This window comes from Lathyrus oleraceus, chromosome 6, assembly GCF_024323335.1.
Source record: "Lathyrus oleraceus cultivar Zhongwan6 chromosome 6, CAAS_Psat_ZW6_1.0, whole genome shotgun sequence".
Taxonomy (NCBI): domain Eukaryota; kingdom Viridiplantae; phylum Streptophyta; class Magnoliopsida; order Fabales; family Fabaceae; genus Lathyrus; species Lathyrus oleraceus.
Window position 1 is genome coordinate 431,589,493 of NC_066584.1, and position 19,418 is coordinate 431,608,910.

Genomic DNA, 19,418 nt, shown 5'->3' on the forward strand with positions numbered 1-19,418 from the left:
CACAGTAACAGAAGCTAGCAAAGAATTGATATGGCTTCAGGGATTGTTAACAGAGTTGGGATTCATCCAAGAGGATAATGTCTTGCACAGTGATAGTTAGAGTGCAATACATCTGGCAAAGAATTCAGAATTTCACTCTCGAACGAAGCACATTGATCTTCGTTATCACTTCATCAGATCTCTGCTTGAGGATGAGGTACTAACATTGAGGAAGATCTTAGGAAGCAAGAACCCAACAAACATGTTGACAAAGGTGGTGACCATTGACAAACTGAAGTTGTGCTCAACTTCAGTTGGCCTGCTAGAATAATATGCCAGAGAGGCTGCTGCATGATCGAGGTGTAAAGATCGACTGAAGTCAGTCTTCAAGTGGGAGATTGTTAGATCCACAGGCCTATATTTCTAGCCATACTATTCCGCCCTCTATTTTCAATGGCAGTCAACAAAAGAATAGTAACTTTGAATTTGACCAATAGAATAGTAACTTTGAATTTGACCAAAAGAATAGTAACTTTGAATTTGGAACGTTGTTTTTGGTGAAGAGAAAATCACGGACCTCCATTATTGAAAGGTCACTTTGCATGCACATGAGGTATACCACATGAATCCTATAAATACTCATTGAAGCTGTAGGGAAATTTAATTTTTTCAAGACAATGAGTGCATTTGCATTTGACAGAAAAAATTGTAATTTGAGAGTTAGAGAAATTTTCTAGTGTGAGAAAAATTTCGGTGAGAGAAACTCTTGGGTGTAATTGGGTTGTGGGTGAGAGAAATTTTGAGTATTTGTAAACACAGTGTATTTTTCTCTTTTCAGTAAAAGGTCTGCAGCAGCCCGGAGACGTAGGCATATTTGGCCGAACTCCGTTATCAATTGTGTGTGTGCTTTTATGCTTCCGCATATTATTGTTTTTACGAATCTGACTAAGAGGAAATTCGATGTAGTTTTCTAACAGCTTCTACAGGTACAACTCCATTTGAAGTGGTGTATGGTCGTTCCCCTTTGGTAATCACTAATTATTTACCGGGCGAAGTTAAAGTGGAGGTTGTTCAATGAGACTTGGCTGATCGTGATGAATGCTTGCGACAACTGAAGCATCATCTAGCCTGTTCTCGTGACCGGATGAAGACACAGGCGGATAGACATCATAAAGAACGCTCTTTCGCAGTTGGTGACTTGGTTTTCTTGAAGCTGAGACCTCATGTGCAACAATCTGTTGTGGCTAGAATCTGTCCCAAGTTGTCTCCAAGGTATTTTGGCCCGTTTAAGGTGATTGAACGGGTTGGGGTTGTTGCTTACAGGTTGGAGTTACCTCCTACCTCTCGGATCCATCCTATTTTCCATGTTTCTTCGCTTAAGAAAGCGGTTGGTGATGTTGTTGTTAATCCAACTCTCCCTGCTAGTTTAGAGATTGATGAAGACTTAGTGTGGGAACCAGAGACAACTTTAGACCAAAGGACAGTGATCTGACGTGGTATATCTACTTCTCAAGTTCTTATCCATTGGAAGAACAATACCATTGAGGAAGCTACTTGGAAAGATAAGGACTTCATCACTGTTCAATTTCCTTCCTTCAGCCTTGAGGATAAGGCTATTTCTCTTGGAGGCGGCATTGATAGTGCACAGACTAAGGAGAAGGGTAAACCCGTCATTTGGAGGGTTTATCAAAAGAGAAATAAAATAAATAAGTAATATAATTTTATTGTGTTAGTTTGAATTCAAATAGTTAGTTATTGGCTGATGTTTTGGATGATATATAAGCTGTTGTTTATTGTTTTTTTAGGGGAGGGGGAAGTTTATTTGGAAGTTACTAGGCCAGAAGAAGTTATCTTCTGAAAGAGCAAATTACTCTTGTAGTTTTTCAGATTGTATTTCTTTTATTTATCAATAAAAATTCTCAAGTTCCTTGCAATTTCTCTTTCTCTATAATTCTGTTCTACGGGGGATTATTCATCGCATCAGAATCATACAATTGAATGGTTACATTTTGCTTGCCTTAATTTAGTCAGACGATCAGCATAAGTATTGACCTTCCTAAAGATATGAATGATATGTATATTTTTTATGGTTCGTAACTCCTTTTGAATTTGTCTCACCAAGGTCATTTTTGTGTCAACATTGTAATTTTAATTAGTGATTGCCTCGTGCACAATTTTAGAATCTGTTTGGATGTTAACTTCCGTGTTTCCTTTGCTCTAAAGCATTTTTAATCCTTCCAACGCTACTAAAAACTCAACATTCATGGTCCTACATTTTCCTATAGCTTTGGCATGTCCCTTGATCCATTTTCCATTATTATCTCTTAAAACTCATATGCATCATGTCTGGGTGTTCTTATACACTGCTTCATATGTGTTAAGAGTTAGTCCATCTTCATCCAGTGACTGCTATTTTATGTAAATATCTAACTAGATCTTCGAAGAACTTTTGTTCATCATTTCTTTACTCAATGAGTATTCGTGAACTCGCTCCCTGATTTGTCCAACCATGTTATGAGGAAATGATGAACTCATCCTCAAATATCCTTTGATTTCGCTAGTGCCATCACTCATCATCATGTCTTCTCATGTTGGATTGTATGTTTAAAGTCATTTAGTCCCGCACATTCAAAGTAAAGAAAGGCTCCCATTGGGAAGTAGTCACTAAAGCTAACCAAATGTGTTTTAGTATTTTGCAATTCCTTAAAGTGTGGATCATAGATTCTTGATAACTCACTTTGAGGTATTATAGCCTTTAACACTTGATTTTATCATTTTATTCATTAATTTATTAGGTTAATTTTAGTGCATTTTTGTTGTTTTTAAGTAAGTTGTGAATAGCACAATAGGTGCTCTCATTTTTTAGTTTTTAGGGATGATTTTTGATAAGCCATGGCACGACAAATCTGGAACAACACTTTAACCCCAACTTTGAGATGAGAGCGGGATGCAATGGAGTTTACAAAGAATGGAGGTTCACGATTTTAGGGCATACATGGCATCAATCAACAAATTGGAGTGCATTTGAATAAAAAAGTATTAATGCATGCAACAAGTTGTTATGGTCATTGCATAACAAATATGGGGGTGTCAGGTCAAATACGAGGGTGGTAGGATAAATTCTCTACCTGAACCAAAAATGTACGGGTTGGCTTGTGTATACTCATAAATACCTGAGTTCGAATAATTTATGGGTTGATTCTGTTTGCAACGGTGTGTTCGCGGGTCGATCCAAATCCATGAACACTTTGATAAAAACGAACGAGTTGTGTGTGCATGAGTTGAATCCGGAGATGCATCTTTGAAATTTGAGGGAAATTTTTTATTTTCCATAGGGTGTTTTTCCACCCCATAGGATGAGCTAAGAAATTTCCTTCAGAAATTGGACAGAAATGGGCCTTAATAACTTAATTGTAGTTTGGGCTGGATGACACATTTTGACCGGAATCCGCTCAACCTGACTCATTGTCACCCCTAACCAGAAGGAAAAGTTACTTAAAATTCTTCCAACTTTAAGTATAAATGTCAAACATCTTGGATGTTTGGCGCAGTGAAATTAACCCCTATTTACGGAGGAAATCCTTCGAGATGCGTGATACAGTACAAAATTTAATAAAGAGATCCAATTCTTGTATTCACACCGGTACTGGTAGACTTAAACAAATGCTCAAACTATCAAGTTTACTTGAGAATGGGGAAATCTTCAAGCGCCTAAACAACCCATCCTCAAACTCGTTGAAAGGCAACCTGAGTTTCAATAAAAAAAATTATGTATTCATAGAAAGAGATGGAGTACCAGAACCCCCTGACATTCTATAAAGCACATGCATAAAATCGGCCCTGATAGGTGCGACGCTCTAAAGATAATAGCGAAATAGCAAACTCATTGCTCATTTCGAACCGTTATAGCAACATGTGATTCATTTAATACCTAACAGAGAAAGAAAAATAAATCCATTCACTAACTTAAGTGATAGACTCTTAACATCCTTCACATCACTTCAAGAATAATAATTTTGATTCCCAATATGTAAAAATTAATCTTGCAACAACCACGGTCACTTTATTTTAAAAAATATCTAATTTTAATAACACTTAGCATAATTAATTATATGTATAACAAACCCACGCGATAACATGGGTATTTGGCTAGTATATATGAAACACAAAAATATCACCATGACAAATACTAGTATTGAATTTCATTATTAAATATCTTTTTAAAAAGACATAGTACACTCATATATAAATACTTTATCTTATAACCACACCCTGACAAAAACAGCATATAGTAATTTCCACACTCATACAAACTTTTAACTATGTATATAGAACAATGAACAACTATCTAATTACAGAAAACAGAATCACTTCACAAATTTATAAAGAAATTTATTCTGGTAACTTGTTCTTCAATCAATTGGATCACTCCTGAACCCTTCCTTCATCCACAACTTTGCCATCATGTTTCACTTCTGCAACAGAATCCTTACCGATTCCTGCACCTATAACAAAACCATCAAAATCAGAACCATATAATCATATATATAATATACATATCACACAGCATTATGCAAAATGTAGTAGAAAAGGAATTACCCTGTGGTGATGGACTCTCTTCAGATTTGGCAAACCATGATCCAACAACACCCTTAACCCTGTCAACCATACCTTTTCCTGGACTAGCCACATTGCTTTCTTCAAGCACTTTCTCTGGCTTCTCAGCCTCACTATCAAATTTTCCATCCTCACTTTTCAACGGCTCGTCTTTCCCTTTATGTAAAGCTTCTGATATCACCTCAGCAAGTGCCTTATCTTCTTCACCAGGCCTTGACTTCTCATTGAAATAGTCCCTCACAGCAGCCCCTTTGTCCCCAGTTTTTGTTTCAGTTCCATCATTAGTATTACTACCAGTACCAGTGCTAGTTCCATCATTACCGAGGTCATAAACTTCATCGTTTTCACGAGGGAGAGTTTTATCAGCTGTTGTTGCAGAAGAGAATTCATTTTCATCTGCGTAACTTTTGTTGGTTTTTGGTTCTGTCTCCACTGATTCTTCATAACCTGGTTGATTCTCAGCAGTGTTGGCGACGGTGTTAAAAGTTCCTTCTGTTTCGGAGGGGATTTCATGGTTTTTATTGATATTTTTGGATACTGTTTCTTGGGAAAATTCATTATGACTTTTTGATGCATCAAAGAAGTGCGGCACAGACTGAGGAGTATCATGGCTTCCAGCAGAAGCAGGATAATCAGTGTCAGCAACAGATGGCTGGATTTTTTGTTCCGTGATATATTTTGGCTCATCATCATGCACATTCAATCTCTCTAGAGATTCCTCAAGTGGTGTAAAGTCTTTTATTTCATCACTTCCTGTAAACAAACACAAAATTAGTACACGACTAATATATTGATACATAATGCAGTGTCTATAGCGAAACCAAAAACCGAGCTCTGAAATTTTGTTGAATCGGCCTACTTAGTACTTACTAGCACCACTTGGATCAGTGTCTCGGGTTTGGTAACCAGGAAGAGTATATGCCTCAGTTCTATTTCCTTGATCTTGAGAATCTTCCTCCGAAAATTCCTGGTTTCTATTGATATCTGTCGATACTGTTTCCTGAGGATATTCATTCTTAGTTTTTGTCGCATCAGAGAAGTGTGGCACAAACTGATCATGGCTTCCAGCAGAAGGAGGGTATTCAGTGTCAGCAACAGGTGGCTGGATTTTTGGCTCATCATCGTGCACATTCAATCTCTCAAGAGATTCCTCAAGTGGTTTAATGTTTTTTGATTCACTTTCTTCACTTGGATAAGTGTCACTGGTTTGATACTTGGGAAGAGTATATGCCTCAATTCTACTTCCTTGTTCTTCAAAATCTTCTGAAAGTCCCGGCCTCTCCAAATCGGCCTTGAATTCCTCTGGCTTATCTTCTACAGCAGATGGTTTGGCTATGTTTTGATTGGTTTCAGTGGTTGTTGAAGAAACACCTTCAAATAGTGAATCGTGACGAGGTTCTTCTCCCTTAACTTTTGCACCTTCAAAACCAGTTCCTGAATTTCCGAAATTTTCATCTTGCTTGTATTCAGGTGGAGGTGTAGCATTTTTAACATCTTCACTTAGATAAGTGTCATCGGTTTGATGCTTGAGAGGAGAATATGCCCCAGTTCTATTTACTCGGTCTTCAAAATCGTCTTTCGAAAATCCTAGCCTCGCCAAATTGGCCTTGAATTGATCTGGCTTATCTTCCACAGAAAATGGTTTGGCTATGTTTTGATTGGTTTCAGTGGTTGTTGAAGAAACATCTTCATCTAGTGAATCGCGGCGAGTTTCTTCTCCCTTAACTTTTGCACCTTCAAAATCAAATCCTGAATTTCCTAAATTCTCAACTTGCTCAGATTCAAATTTAGGTGTAGCACTTTTAACATCTTCACTATCATAAACTGTACAACATCCAAACATATAAAAAAAAGTTTCAGAATTCTATTGATATTAATATTGAAACGAAAGCTTGTAGAACTTTTTTCTCACCTTCAAGATTTGGATCAGTGTCTCTGGTTTTATAATTGGGAAGATCATATGCATCAGTTCCACTTCCTTGTTCTTGAGAATCTTCCTTCGAAACTATAGGCCTCTCGAAATCGGTCTTGAATTGGTCTGGCTTATCTTCCAGATCAAATGTTTTGGCCTTGTCAGTGGCTATGCTTTGATTGGTTTCAGTGTTTGAAGAAACACCTTCAGTGAATGGATCATGATGAGGTTCTTCTCCTACAACTTTTGAACCTTCCAAACCAAATACCAAATTTCTTAAATTTTCAACTTTCTCATATTCAGTTGTAGGTGTAGCACTTTTAACATCTCTACTACCATAATCTAGTGCAACATCCAAACACATAATCAAAAAGTTTCAGAATCATTTTGATATTGATATAGTAACAAAAATTTGTAGATTCTTATTTAAAATAAGTATCTAAAACCCATGTCTGACACACCACAGACACATGTAATCATTTCTATTTTCTCAAATTAATACCCGCGAGTCTAAACGTGTCAGTGTTGTGTCATGTGTCAGTGATTCATAGTCTAACATATTCTAATTGCAAAGAATGTATAGAAGAACATACTTGGTGCATGATGGCGTAGTGGCTCTTGAACATTTTCTTTACCCTCATCCAAGTCACCATCATCATCATCATCTTCTTCATCATCCTCAGGAGTATGCTGAATTTCAGTGTTATGTCCACTGGTTTGATCAGGTGCTTGTTGACCATGCCCCGTTATACTGTTCTTAATTTTCCTAGCCTTCGCCTTCACCCTACTCATAACAGATTTCTTCTCAGGCTCAATAGAATTGTGCTCTTCTGCATCATGTGTCACTGCATCCAAAAATATGAAACATAAACAAAATATATAATTGTTTCAGATATTCTGAATATATCATATAATCTTCTTACCTTGTTGTGAATCAAGGTTTTGTTCATCCTTGTTCTCAACCACTTTACTTTGAACTACTCTTGAATCCATGATTGATTGGTTGTACTGTAGTGACAAACACAAGAAAAGAAAGTACTATAATAGAAAGAACAATAAGCTTCCTTTTTATAGAGAAAAAAAAACCAACAAAATGAAACTGATTTTGGAGACACGTGTCACGTAACCGACATTTGACAGTTGTTGAGTATATTTGTACACGTGGAGTGATGTAATTGGTGGTTTTTTGTAAGAGGATAAAACTGCTCCGTGTGTGAAAAGGGGTAAGAGACGAGTATGGATGAAAATGAAACCGTACAAGTGTCGACATGAAATCAATAGTGGTACTGTGTCATTTTTTAAAGAGGTATGTTACGTCGACATTAAATAGGATATTTAGAAAATGATAATTAGGAGTGTCTGTCGACATTACAAGATGAAATGGACTGTTCTTTATGTCACTTTCCAAATAATGTGGCTGTTAGAATGGTTACTTTTCAAGACTCCCTCCTAATTTAGGAGGGTCCAACCTTGCTGGATTATTTTACAAGTAAACTATAGGGACTGTTGAGTAGATCTAAGAAAATGTGAAACATAAAAATAAAAATGACAATTAAACTAGTGAATAAAGATTTAACAATTACAAATTTAAAACCAACTTACAAGCAAACTAAAGGCAGAGATAAATAACACTATGATGCAATTTGCCCTATAGAAATATTTGTTGAAAAAATGAAGATATTTGAGTTGGTGTAATTGATTCCAATTCTGAGGAACCGATTACTACTCCTTTATCATAGTTTAGTATCTTATAAAAGTTTACGATAACTGTAACTGGTTATAAATTTAGTGTAATCGATAACTACTATGCAGTTTTGTGTTTTTAAAAGTTAGTAGCTTCCTGTAACCGGTTATAAGTTTGGTGTAACCGATAACAGGGTTGTAAATTTTGTTTTTTTATTAGTTGGTTAGCTACGTTGTTTTGTATTAGTTTTTAATGTTGGAAATTTACCAATTTTCCTTCAAGAAATTCACCAAAATCTATAGAAAATTTCAAATCGAATCTTGATGAACAAGAATCAATCTTTCTGGTTGATTATTCATTTTGTTATTCACTCTTCAGTCGAGTGAATCAACCAACTTTGGTTCCAAGATTTTGGTGCACAATAGTAATGAAAAGAAAGAAAAATTAAATTGGGGAAGAAAGAGAGATTAGGATTTTCGAATAAGGAAGAAGAAAAAGAAATTTTACAGAGTAACTCTCTGCTCTCAAACTGAGAATTTTATTCTTTGCAACTGCAAATATGTATTATTTTACAATGATATGGGTTACTCCCTATTTATAGATTTTGGGTTTGCTTTCTCCTCAAGCAAAGTGTGAATACCTAATTATGCTAACACTGCAAAATTGGGCTTAAGCAAAAGTTCATATTGAGGTTAACTCTTCAACACTTCGACACCTAGACACTTAGACACCTAGGTGTTTCGACAACAACATGCTTCGACACCATGAAGTACATTTTCAACACACCACCTAATTCATTATGTCTAAGCTATTTACATCATCATAAACCTTAACTTCTTAAGCACTTCGACCTGCACTCCTTTTGTCATGATATCTGCAATCTGATACTCAGTTCTGCAGTGTTCCAAGTTCTGCTTCACTTCTGCTACTTGCTCTCGAAGATAGTGGAACCTCATTTTGATGTGCGTGCTTCGTCGATGCGTTATCAGATTCTTTTCCAGATTGATAGCAAACATGATGTCGATCTTCATGGTAATCACTTCATGATTCTTCCCTGTAATCTCTTTGACCAAATTCACCATCCAAGTTGCTTGACATGCACAAAGAGAAGCACATATGTACTCTGCTTCACACGACGACATTGCTACTACTGGTTCTTTTCTCGAACTCCAAGCAACTGGTGCACCACCTAGCATAAACATATAACCAGCTGTGGATTTTCTATCCTTAGCATCACTACACCAACTTGAGTAGGTGTATCCCACTAGCTTGCATATCTATTCCTTTCAGATATCTTAGTATCCTCTTCGTCGTTGCTAGGTGTGGTACATTTGACTTCTGCATGAATCTGCTCAACATAACTACATAATATGCTAGATCAGGTCTTGTGTGACAAATGTATCGAAGTGATCCAATGAGTCTTCTGTACTACGTTAGATTGATATCATCTTCATCTATGTCTTTCGACGGTTGCAATCTGGGCTCAATTGGAGTCGAAGTTGGGTTGCAATCCTCTTAAGGATTTCTCTTGTATATCTTCTTTAGTGCATCATCAAGTCTTTGCTACTCTTGTAGAATTCAATGCCAAGGAAATATGAGACATTTCCAAAGTCTGACATTTCAAACTCCTCACTTAGGTCATGTTTAAAAATTTTAATCTCCTTCTTGCACCTTCTTGCTATCAACAGATCATCGACATAGAGACGTAGCATAAGCAACTCACTATTGATTCTTATTACATATACTCCATGCTCAGTTGTGCACTTCACAAATTCCTTCTCCCTTAGGAAACTTTATATCTTCTTATTCCAAGCTTTTGGAGCTTGCTTAAGTCCATACAGGGCTTTATGCAGCCTCATACCTTGCTTTTTTCGCCATGTTTCACAAGCCTAATTGGTTGTGCAACATACACTTCTTTATCTAAGGGATCATTCAGAAATGCACATTTCACTTCCATCTGACATATATGTCAGTTGTTCATGTTTGCTAGACCAACAATCAACCTGATCGCTTCGATTCTACCCATAGGTGCAAAAACTTCATCGAAGTCGATTCATTCCTTCTGAAGAAATCCTTTCGCCATAAGTCTTGCCTTATGTTGATTTACTTCACCTCTGGGAATTAACTTCATCTTTTATACCCATTTCACATTGATTTCCTTCTTGCTTTGGGCAATTCAACAAGTAACTTAGTGTTGTTGCCTTCGATGGGCTCTAGTTCCTCATTCATTGCTTTCATCCACTTCAAATCCTTCAATGCTTTGGGTACATTGACTGGTTCGATATCTGCATAGAAAACATAATGTACTAGCTCACCTTCATCATTGATCATATCATCTCACGTAATCACACATTTTTGCAACCTTGCAGGCATGCATCTTGTCCTTTGAGTTCTGGTTGTGCTTGCTTGACCTCTGACTTCTTCTTGTCAAACTTTGCTTTCGACTTGACTTGTTGGTTCTTCAGATAATATTCTCACTTAATCCTTCTTGACATTTTCAGTCCAATCCCATTCCTTAAGTTCATCTATGTGTTTGCTGTGAATTTTGGCGAACAACCTCTGGTTTACCAAAACTTGTAGAGTTGGGTTACTTGCAGGATCAACCACACAAATCCTAGGACATGTGCAAATCTAGATGGTCTTGAAGATGTCTAAAATCACTTCCATATCTTTCAGTTCTGTTCTCTAAGTGTTTTACGTCGAAATGTGTTGATTACAATGTTAAGTGGATGTAAATTTAACAAGATAAAGTAAATGGCGGAAAATAACTGATGAAATGTAAAGTGTCGAAAAGTAGAAAGTGCAGAAAGATAAATGACTGGAAAACATAAAAGGAATTTGTAAAGAACTTTGAACTTTATAAAATAAACTTTGAAAGAATTGGTGTTTGTTTACACATACATTTTCCAAATATGACTCTTTTCTCTCACATGGGTACTTTGAGTATTTTCAGGAATTTTGTATAAGTAATTTTTCACACCCTTTTTTAGATAATAACTACCCTATATATACATAAATAACATAACTGTCATTAACGACTAAATCCTAAAACTACGACACATGGCTTTCCTCCTTTCGCCAGATGCTTCCACGCGTCTTCTGCCAAACGTCACAACTTTTTAAATTCAAATTTATATGTTAAGTCGAAACGACGTCTTCCTTCAGGATTTTTGTCGAATTATCAACATACTGCAATGTTCTCCCTATCTGTCAAAAGTGCTTTTCCTAGGTGCAAACATCTTTGTCGAAATATCAAAACTTCCATTTTGTCGAAGTGTCGCAACCATACTTATTAATCAAATCGTTCCAACCCATGTCATCATTTGTCGAAAACATCATTTCTTACACCAAATCTCATGGCGTCGAAAACGCACGTATACAAATTGCCCCCCAGCAAAGACGTTTCGACTGTTGTTCTGGAGAAACAGTCATTTGTTGTCAATCAGTGCTTTGATGCCATGTCATTTAAACTTCATTAAATGCAAGTTTGATAATCCCAATTTCCAATGCAGATTCATCATTACACTTTCTCCACAATGTCACGTCTAGCCCACGTTCACAGCCTACTTCCATCATTTCCTCACGTCATGATTTCTTTTCAACTTCCACCTCTTTATCATTTCCATCAGAAATGGCCACGTGTCCCACTAAACACCATTACCATCTAAAACGTTTCAACATCTCCTTCCTATAAATACCCATAAACCTTTTCTTTGAACCCTTTTACGTTTCAGATTTCCTTTTTTCATACCCATTCCTCAAGCTTTTCACATTTCCTGAGAAATCTTCTTCAGTTTTTTCCAGCAATGGCGCCTCAAAAACCCTCAAGCAGTAAACACTCCAAGAAGAAACAAGACTCATCTTTTCCTCCCGTGCATGATTTAAAAGGGCCAATGACCATTGGAAATCAACAGTATGTTCCGGAACCTCCAAACGAAAAGGAAAAAGACTGCATTTATAAATCTCAGGTACTAATCCCTGTTCTTATTTCTGGAAATTATCACGCTATGTTAGGTCCCCTTCCAAACCCAGAGATTAAACCAGAGCGTTTAAGAGAGTTTTTTCCCTCTTACTTTCACACAAAACCCATAGGCGCTGGAAGAAAACCTCAGCCTAAAGAGAAAGTTGTAGAACAAATAGATTCATCGAGTTCGACGGATATTGGAGAGTTGGACTTAACCTATTTGAATTTTCCCAGGATATTTAGAACCTGTCCATGGTCGAAAGATCCTTCTGACTACATATCTTGGTTAGATAAAATCGAAAAAGTTAAAGGGTCTTTTTGGAAAGAAGTAGGCATTTTCGACCTTATCCAGTTGTCGAGAGTAGGACCCAATATTTGCCCAAATATGCTTTTGGCTTCTCTCTACTTTTGGGATAGTACTTACAACACCTTCCACCTTCCTTGTGGGATGGTTACGCCTACCCTTTTCGACGCAGCAGCCATTGTTGGTCTTCACCCCAATGGTATAGATTTCGACCCTACTGTCTTAAGTGAAGATACCATTGCTTTCGAGACTAGCCTTGCACCCTACTCCTTATTCATGTCCTATTATCACGATAAGAGTACTGCTGAAGTTTTAGATGTCGAACATATAGCTTTTCTAACACTGTGGCTATCCAAATATGTGTTCTGCTCTCGCTCTCTTCAAGTTGCCAAGAGATTTATCACCATAGCCAATCAGCTTCATGCAGGCACGAAACTATGCTTGAGCGACATGATTCTGGCGAATCTCTATGAATCTCTGAGTGAGAGTGTACATTTCTTAAAGAACACCAAAACCCAAGGGAAAATCAACTTATCAGGACCTTTTTGGCTCTTGCAACTATGGCTCAATGCCACATTTGAAGCTAGTCTTCCTGTAGCACCAGAAATAGATGAAGAAGAAGTAAACAATAGGACTGTCGAATGGCCAAGATTAGTGCTATTAACGCCAACTGATGAAGGAATCAGCCTTCGACAAGCTTTTAAAGGCTATGTTATGATGTTTGCTAAAAGGTATCAATTTACTTCGACCATGACACCTTTTGCTGATAGAAAGATTGGACCTAAGTGGTTTACCCAACAACTGCCTCTGGAGATGCAAAAGGATGAAAATACATTTCTGAATGTTTGGGAATCATTCTTAACCCCTAGGCTCCTTTTTTCTTATCGTAACACCACAAAAAATCAGATTGCTTTGATAGTTTATCAACCCAACCTTGTTTCCAGACAGTTTGGTCTAATCCAAATCAAACCTCAACCTATACTCCCCAAAAAGGGGTCCATCATTTTTTACAACTCCCTTCACACTGAAGACGAAGGCAAAGAGCTGTCGAAGAAACTAGCTGATGCTTCTCTCGACATTCGACCAGTTATTTTTCGACCATCATTCTTATGCACTTCTGAGTTTGATGAATGGTGGAAGGATTATTATTCCAACAAATTTTTCGACGTAGCTGCTTTTGCTACACATTTGACAAATGCTTTCGCTTTTGTGCAGGATCGGACCAAAAAAGGTATTCAACGACATATTAAGGAAATACAGAAATTTCAAAAATATTTTGAAACTGCGTATAGACCTGATGATCTTAGTCGAACCATATGTGAAGCAGCGGCTGAATTAAAACGCAAATTGACAGAGAAGTTTAAAAAACTGTCATTGCCTTCCAATCTTTCACCAGAGGCGCGCTATGACCTTGCTTTCAATTGTCATCCACCAAAGTTTCCTCCTTTGCCAATTGCTGACTTTGGGGTGGCGTTTGGTTTTCCACTTCCAGACTGGTTCCTTTGTGGAGATTTTATGAAAATTCTTCGTCAAAAGTATCAAAAACCTGCTGAGCGTGTGGTTCCGACTAAGTATCATCTGGGCGAATATCCGGGACACCTTCATATTGGAATAGAACACGTTCGCGTGGAAGATACCATTCTTGAAGGTGTTCACAGAAAAATATGATTTTTCTTTCTGTTATTCTAACTGTCTTATCATGTATCTCTTATATTTGTTTCTGAATTTTCTTTCTTTCCTTAGCCGTGAAGATCCCTGCTAAGAAAGCTGCTGTCGAAGCGTCGCCCAGTACTGCTAAGAAGCCTTCGACAAAGGTACAAAACTTTTTCTCTTCTTATTATTTTCCTTCCATTATTCAAAACTAACTGGCTTTGGCCTGTATGACTAGGTAAGTCGAAAACCCTCAACAATCCAAAAGAAGAAGAGTGAAGAGGAGAGAAAAGAGGATAAAGTCCCTAGTGAAGAATCTGGTGATGAATCTCCAGAGTTAATCCCTCCCCCTCAGAAGAAAAAGAAACTCACGAAGGTCTCTTCCCAAAGGTCCATTGCTAACCCAATCAGGAAGGATCCTGCCAGTGCTTCTCCTGCCAAGCCTCAGTCGAAAGATATGGGGAGTGGGAAGTCCAGTTTTAATACTGAAATTCCTGAGGTAATTTTTATTTCGACAGCATATGTTTTACCTTTCCTACATCTTTTCTTCTAAATCTTAGAATTTATTTTTAGGAACAAGTGGTTGTCGAAAAAACGCCTGAGAAAATTCTGGAGGAAACAGCCCCAGAGGAAGATGTCCCCCCAAGTGACCATGATATGCAAACCGTAGAAGAATTCGACACTACAGTGGGTGACGCCTCTGAAGATGAATCTCCTCCTCGTCCAGGATTGCACGTTGCACCTCAGGGTGATGATATTGAAATGGAGGTTGTGGTCGAAGATGACCCTGAAGATGGAGCTGCCAGAGACGGGGACAACCAGTCGAAACGAACAGAGGTCGAGCATACTTCAACGCGAAACACTCCACCTGCTCCTGACCGGGTCCAAGGGAGTAGCAAATCAACTGGTTCGACCAGTTTCTCTCGCGAGGAGCTTGAAAATCTCAAAGTACAAAGACCTTTGGAGTATCTGAAAGCCATGCTTAGCACCCGTTTCAATTTCCAGGATTCTTCTCAGAGTAGTTCGACCACTTCTGGGGCAACTTCTGAAGCACCATCACTTGGCAGCCTCCTGACCAAGATCAAAACGAAAATCCTTGATGTCGATTTGTTTAAAGTCTTGGAAGAGAATTCCCTTGCTCAAATTGGTCTTAAGAAAATCTTGAAGCAAGTGAATGTTCTGGAAACTTCTGCTGAGATTGGAAGTTTTGTGATGGAGTTGATGACTCTCATTGACCTGGCCACTGCAGATCTCCATCGTCAAAGGGATCTTACCGCTCAAATCTCCTCCAAGTCTGAAACTCAAACTGCTGAATGGGATGCCGTTTCGACTTCGACTGACAAAGTTTCAAAATTGCAAAAGCTCTCTGAAACGTATGTCGAAGAAGTTGCTGCTTGCAATGACAATATTCAAAAATGGAAAACACAGATAGCAGCACTTCAAGAAAAGATCTCTCAAGAGGAGAAACGTAAGGCATCCATTCAGCAACCCAAGCAGAGCGAGATTGACGAAGAATTGAGGGTGGGTATTCGACATGCAGAGAAAGCCCATCAACTTAGTCAGGAGATTGAGACTCTCTCTACTCACAAAAGTCTTTGTGATCATCGACTCCAACTCCAAAGGCAGAAGTTCGCCACTTTGAAGAATACTTTCGCCAATTTTAATTTTTAGTCGAATTTATTTAGCAACTCTCAGCCCTTTGAGGCTTTCTTTGTAATAACTTTTGAATGCCATTTTTATTTGGCCCATCTTATCACAATTATGTTTTGCACTTATTCTGTTACTACTTTTACTTCCTGCAATATAGGCTTATATTTTTTCAAATACTTGCCATTTATTCTTAGGATTCTCTTATCCTTCTCTATTTCTTCTATTTCATACGCGCCGTTTGAAAATGTTCTCAAAACCTGGAAAGGTCCCTCCCATTTAGGAGACCACTTTCCCATTAATTTATCCTTTCGATCCATAGGAAGGATTACTTTCCACACAAGATCACCTATTAGGAAGGTCTTGAATCTTACTTTCTTGTTGTAAAATCTTTCGACTCTCCTCTTTTGTCTTCTTATTAGGTCTAGCGCGTGCAGCCTTTCTTCGTCTAAATCAACTAGTTCGTCCATCATCATACTCCAATATGTATCTGATGGGATTTCATGATGCCTTTGCACTCTAACTGACTGCAGATATATTTCGACTGGCAAAACTGCATCATGTCCGTAAGTCAACTTGAATGGAGTCGAATTCGTTGCCTCTTTGGGGGACGTTCGACAAGCCCACAAGGCTTGATCCAAAGTCTTATGCCAATTTCTAGGTTTTTTCCCCACATGCTTCTTAATCAAGTTTATCACTACCTTGTTGGCTGCTTCAACTTGCCCATTTGCTTGAGCGTAGTAAGGTGTCGAAGTAAGGAGCTTAAAACCTGTTTCTTGTGCAAACTTCTGCATGTTTTTACCAGTGAACACAGATCCTTGATCTGTTGTTATTGTCTAGGTATCCCAAATCTGTAAATTATGTATTTTTGGATAAAGTCTATGACTGCTTCTTGATCCACATTCGCCAATGGTATGGCTTCGGTCCATTTTGTGAAATAGTCTATCCCAACCAAAATGTACCTTTGCCCTTTTGAGGAAGCTGGTCGAATCTCCCCGATCAAGTCCAACGCCCATCCTCTGAATGGCCAAGGTTTTATAATTGAGTGCAACTCACTTGCAGGGACATGAGGTATGCCTGCATGTACTTGACATTCCTGACAACCTTTTGCGAATTCGACACAATCTTTCAGCATTGTTGGCCAATACATTCCTTGTCGAAATAAAAGCCACTTCATTTTGTGACCTGCTTGGTGCGCGCCACACGCTCCACTGTGTATGTTCGACAAGGCTATGTAGGCTTCGTCCTCACTCAGGCATTTCAACAAAACTCCTTCTGCAGTCTTTTTGAACAATTCATTTCCCAAAAGTACGTAACTCAAAGCTCTGTATTTTACCTTTCTTTCTGCTTTCTGATTTGGGTCTTGTAGATAATCTTTGACAGGTTTTCTCCAGTCTGTTATTCCTGAATCATCTATGTTGAATATCTCGAAGTTTTCTTCGTCACCGTATCCTAATCTTATTGACTCTAGGTCTGATGGGGACAACCTGGTGGATACGACTCTTCTTCTGACTTCGATGGCTTCTTCTAACTTTTCCTTCGACACCTTGTATCCGGACGCTAGTTGAGCAAGATCATTCGCTTCTTGATTCTCCAACCTAGGAATGTGCCTGAAGACGACATTGTCGAACGCCTTGAGAAGTCTATTGGCTATTACAAAGTACATGATCAAATTTTCTTTCACGCACTTATACTCTTTTGTCAACTGCTTTATTACCAGTTCGGAATCACCCATTATTTCGACTTTTGTTGCCCCCAATTTCAACAAGATTTCAAGTCCAGCGATCAAAGCTTCGTATTCTGCTTCATTATTTGAACACAGACTTTCAACTTTGTACTTGAATTTTGTTGGAATTTTTTCAGGAGAAATAATCAACATCCCAACGCCAGTTCCGTTTTTATGACTGGAACCGTCGAAGTACAGTTTCCAAGGTTCCAGTTCGACGTATTCTACGTCTTCGTTTATAGAGTGGTCCGCTATGAAATCAGCGACCACTTGTCCTTTCACTGCTTTTAAAGGCAGATATTTCAAGGAGTATTCTGTTAAAGCTAAAGCCCACTTTCCAATTCGACTATGTAAAATGGATTTAGATAACATATACTTTATTACGTCGAAATGGGAAGAAATATATACATCGACAGGTTTTATATAATGCTTTAGTTTAATACAGGAGAAATATACACACAGGCATAACTTTTCTATAATGCTATATCTAGTTTCGGCATCGTTCAGGACTCTACTGAGATAATAAATGGCCCTTTCGACGCCATTCTCATCTTCTTGACACAACATACTTCCTAATGTTTTGTCTGATGCCGAAATGTACAATCTCATATTTCTTTTTCTGCAAGGAGACATCAGGATTGGGGGATTAGCCAGGTACTCCTTGATTTTGTCGAAAGCCGCTTGCTGTTCTTGCCCCCATGCGAAGTCTTCTTTCTTTAGTCGAAGTAGAGGAGAGAAAGCTTGTGTCTTCCCACTGAGGTTGGAGATGAATCTTCTGAGAAAGTTGATTTTCCCTAGCAGAGACTGCAACCCCTTTTTGGTTGATGGCGCTTTCGCTTCCATTATGGCCTTGGCTTTATTTTCGTTTATTTCGATCCCCTTCTTATGGACCACAAAGCCTAAGAAATCACCCGCCTGCACACCAAAAGCACATTTAAGTGGGTTCATTTTCAAACCAAACTTCCTCATCCTTTCAAAGGATTGTCGAAGATGATCTATATGATTTTTTCCTGAAACAGACTTAATCACAATGTCGTCAATATACACTTGCATGAAAGTTTCGATGAAATCATGAAAGATGGAATTCATGGCGCGTTGGTAAGTCGCTCCAGCGTTCTTTAATCCAAAAGGCATTACTACCCATTCGTACGTTCCTATGGCTCCAGGACAACGGAAAGCCGTTTTAGGAACGTCTTCTTCAGCGATAAAAATTTGGTTATAGCCAGAGTATCCGTCTAGCATACTTAAGTACTCATGGCCGGCTGCAGAATCTATGAGCATTTCTGCCACTGGCATAGGATATTCATCCTTTGGGGTAGCCGAGTTTAAGTCTCGAAAATCAATACATACCCTTAGTTTGCCATTTTTCTTAATTACTGGAACAATATTTGCAATCCATTCGACATACCTGGTTGTGCGGATGAACTTGCATCTTAGAAGTCTTTCGACCTCTTCTTTTATCTTCGACAGGATTTCTGGTGCGAAGCGTCTCGGACTCTGCTTTACTGGCTTCTTCCCTTCCATTATTGGCAACTGCATTTCGACCAGACTTCTGTCAAGACCAGGCATTTCGTCATAATCCCATGCGAAGCAATCTTTGAATTCTTTCAGCAACTGGACTATTTCGACCTTGAACTGGGGGTCCATTTTTGCGCTTATGTACGTTGGTCTATGTTCTGCCCCCACTCCTAAGTTTATTTCTTCTAAAGGATCCTGCGCCACCATCTTCTCGTTTGTTGACACTGGATCTTTTTCGAACCCCAGAGGTTCGTCGTCGTAAATGGCGTCGAGCTTTTGGTGTTGCCATCCGCCCATTTGGTTGGTGACATGATCTTCCGCAACGTCCTCTTGGGGACATTGTTTGTTGGAGTTCTCTTGGTTGGCTTCGACAGCCATATTTTTTACTTCAGCCTCAAGGGCCTCTTTTAGTTTGTT

The 19,418-nt window shown here is 38.4% G+C and overlaps 1 protein-coding gene across 2 annotated transcripts; it reads right to left on the reverse strand.

Annotated features, from left to right (window-relative positions):
• Window positions 1–4,153: 4,153 nt before the first annotated feature.
• On the reverse strand, window positions 4,154–7,611 carry LOC127091107 (low-temperature-induced 65 kDa protein). Of its 2 annotated transcripts, none has more exons than XM_051029656.1 (6): window positions 7,432–7,611; window positions 7,102–7,353; window positions 6,509–6,760; window positions 5,467–6,420; window positions 4,579–5,349; window positions 4,154–4,484 (listed from the first exon to the last, which is right to left on the reverse strand). In XM_051029656.1, the coding sequence occupies exons 1-6, from the start codon at window positions 7,499–7,501 to the stop codon at window positions 4,405–4,407; spliced, it is 2,379 nt and encodes a 792-aa protein (XP_050885613.1). In that variant the 5' UTR covers window positions 7,502–7,611; the 3' UTR covers window positions 4,154–4,404. The 2 variants fall into 2 exon arrangements, with proteins under 2 accessions (XP_050885613.1, XP_050885611.1); XM_051029654.1 differs by having other exon boundaries at window positions 6,509–6,850.
• Between the last annotated feature and the right edge of the window lie 11,807 nt (window positions 7,612–19,418).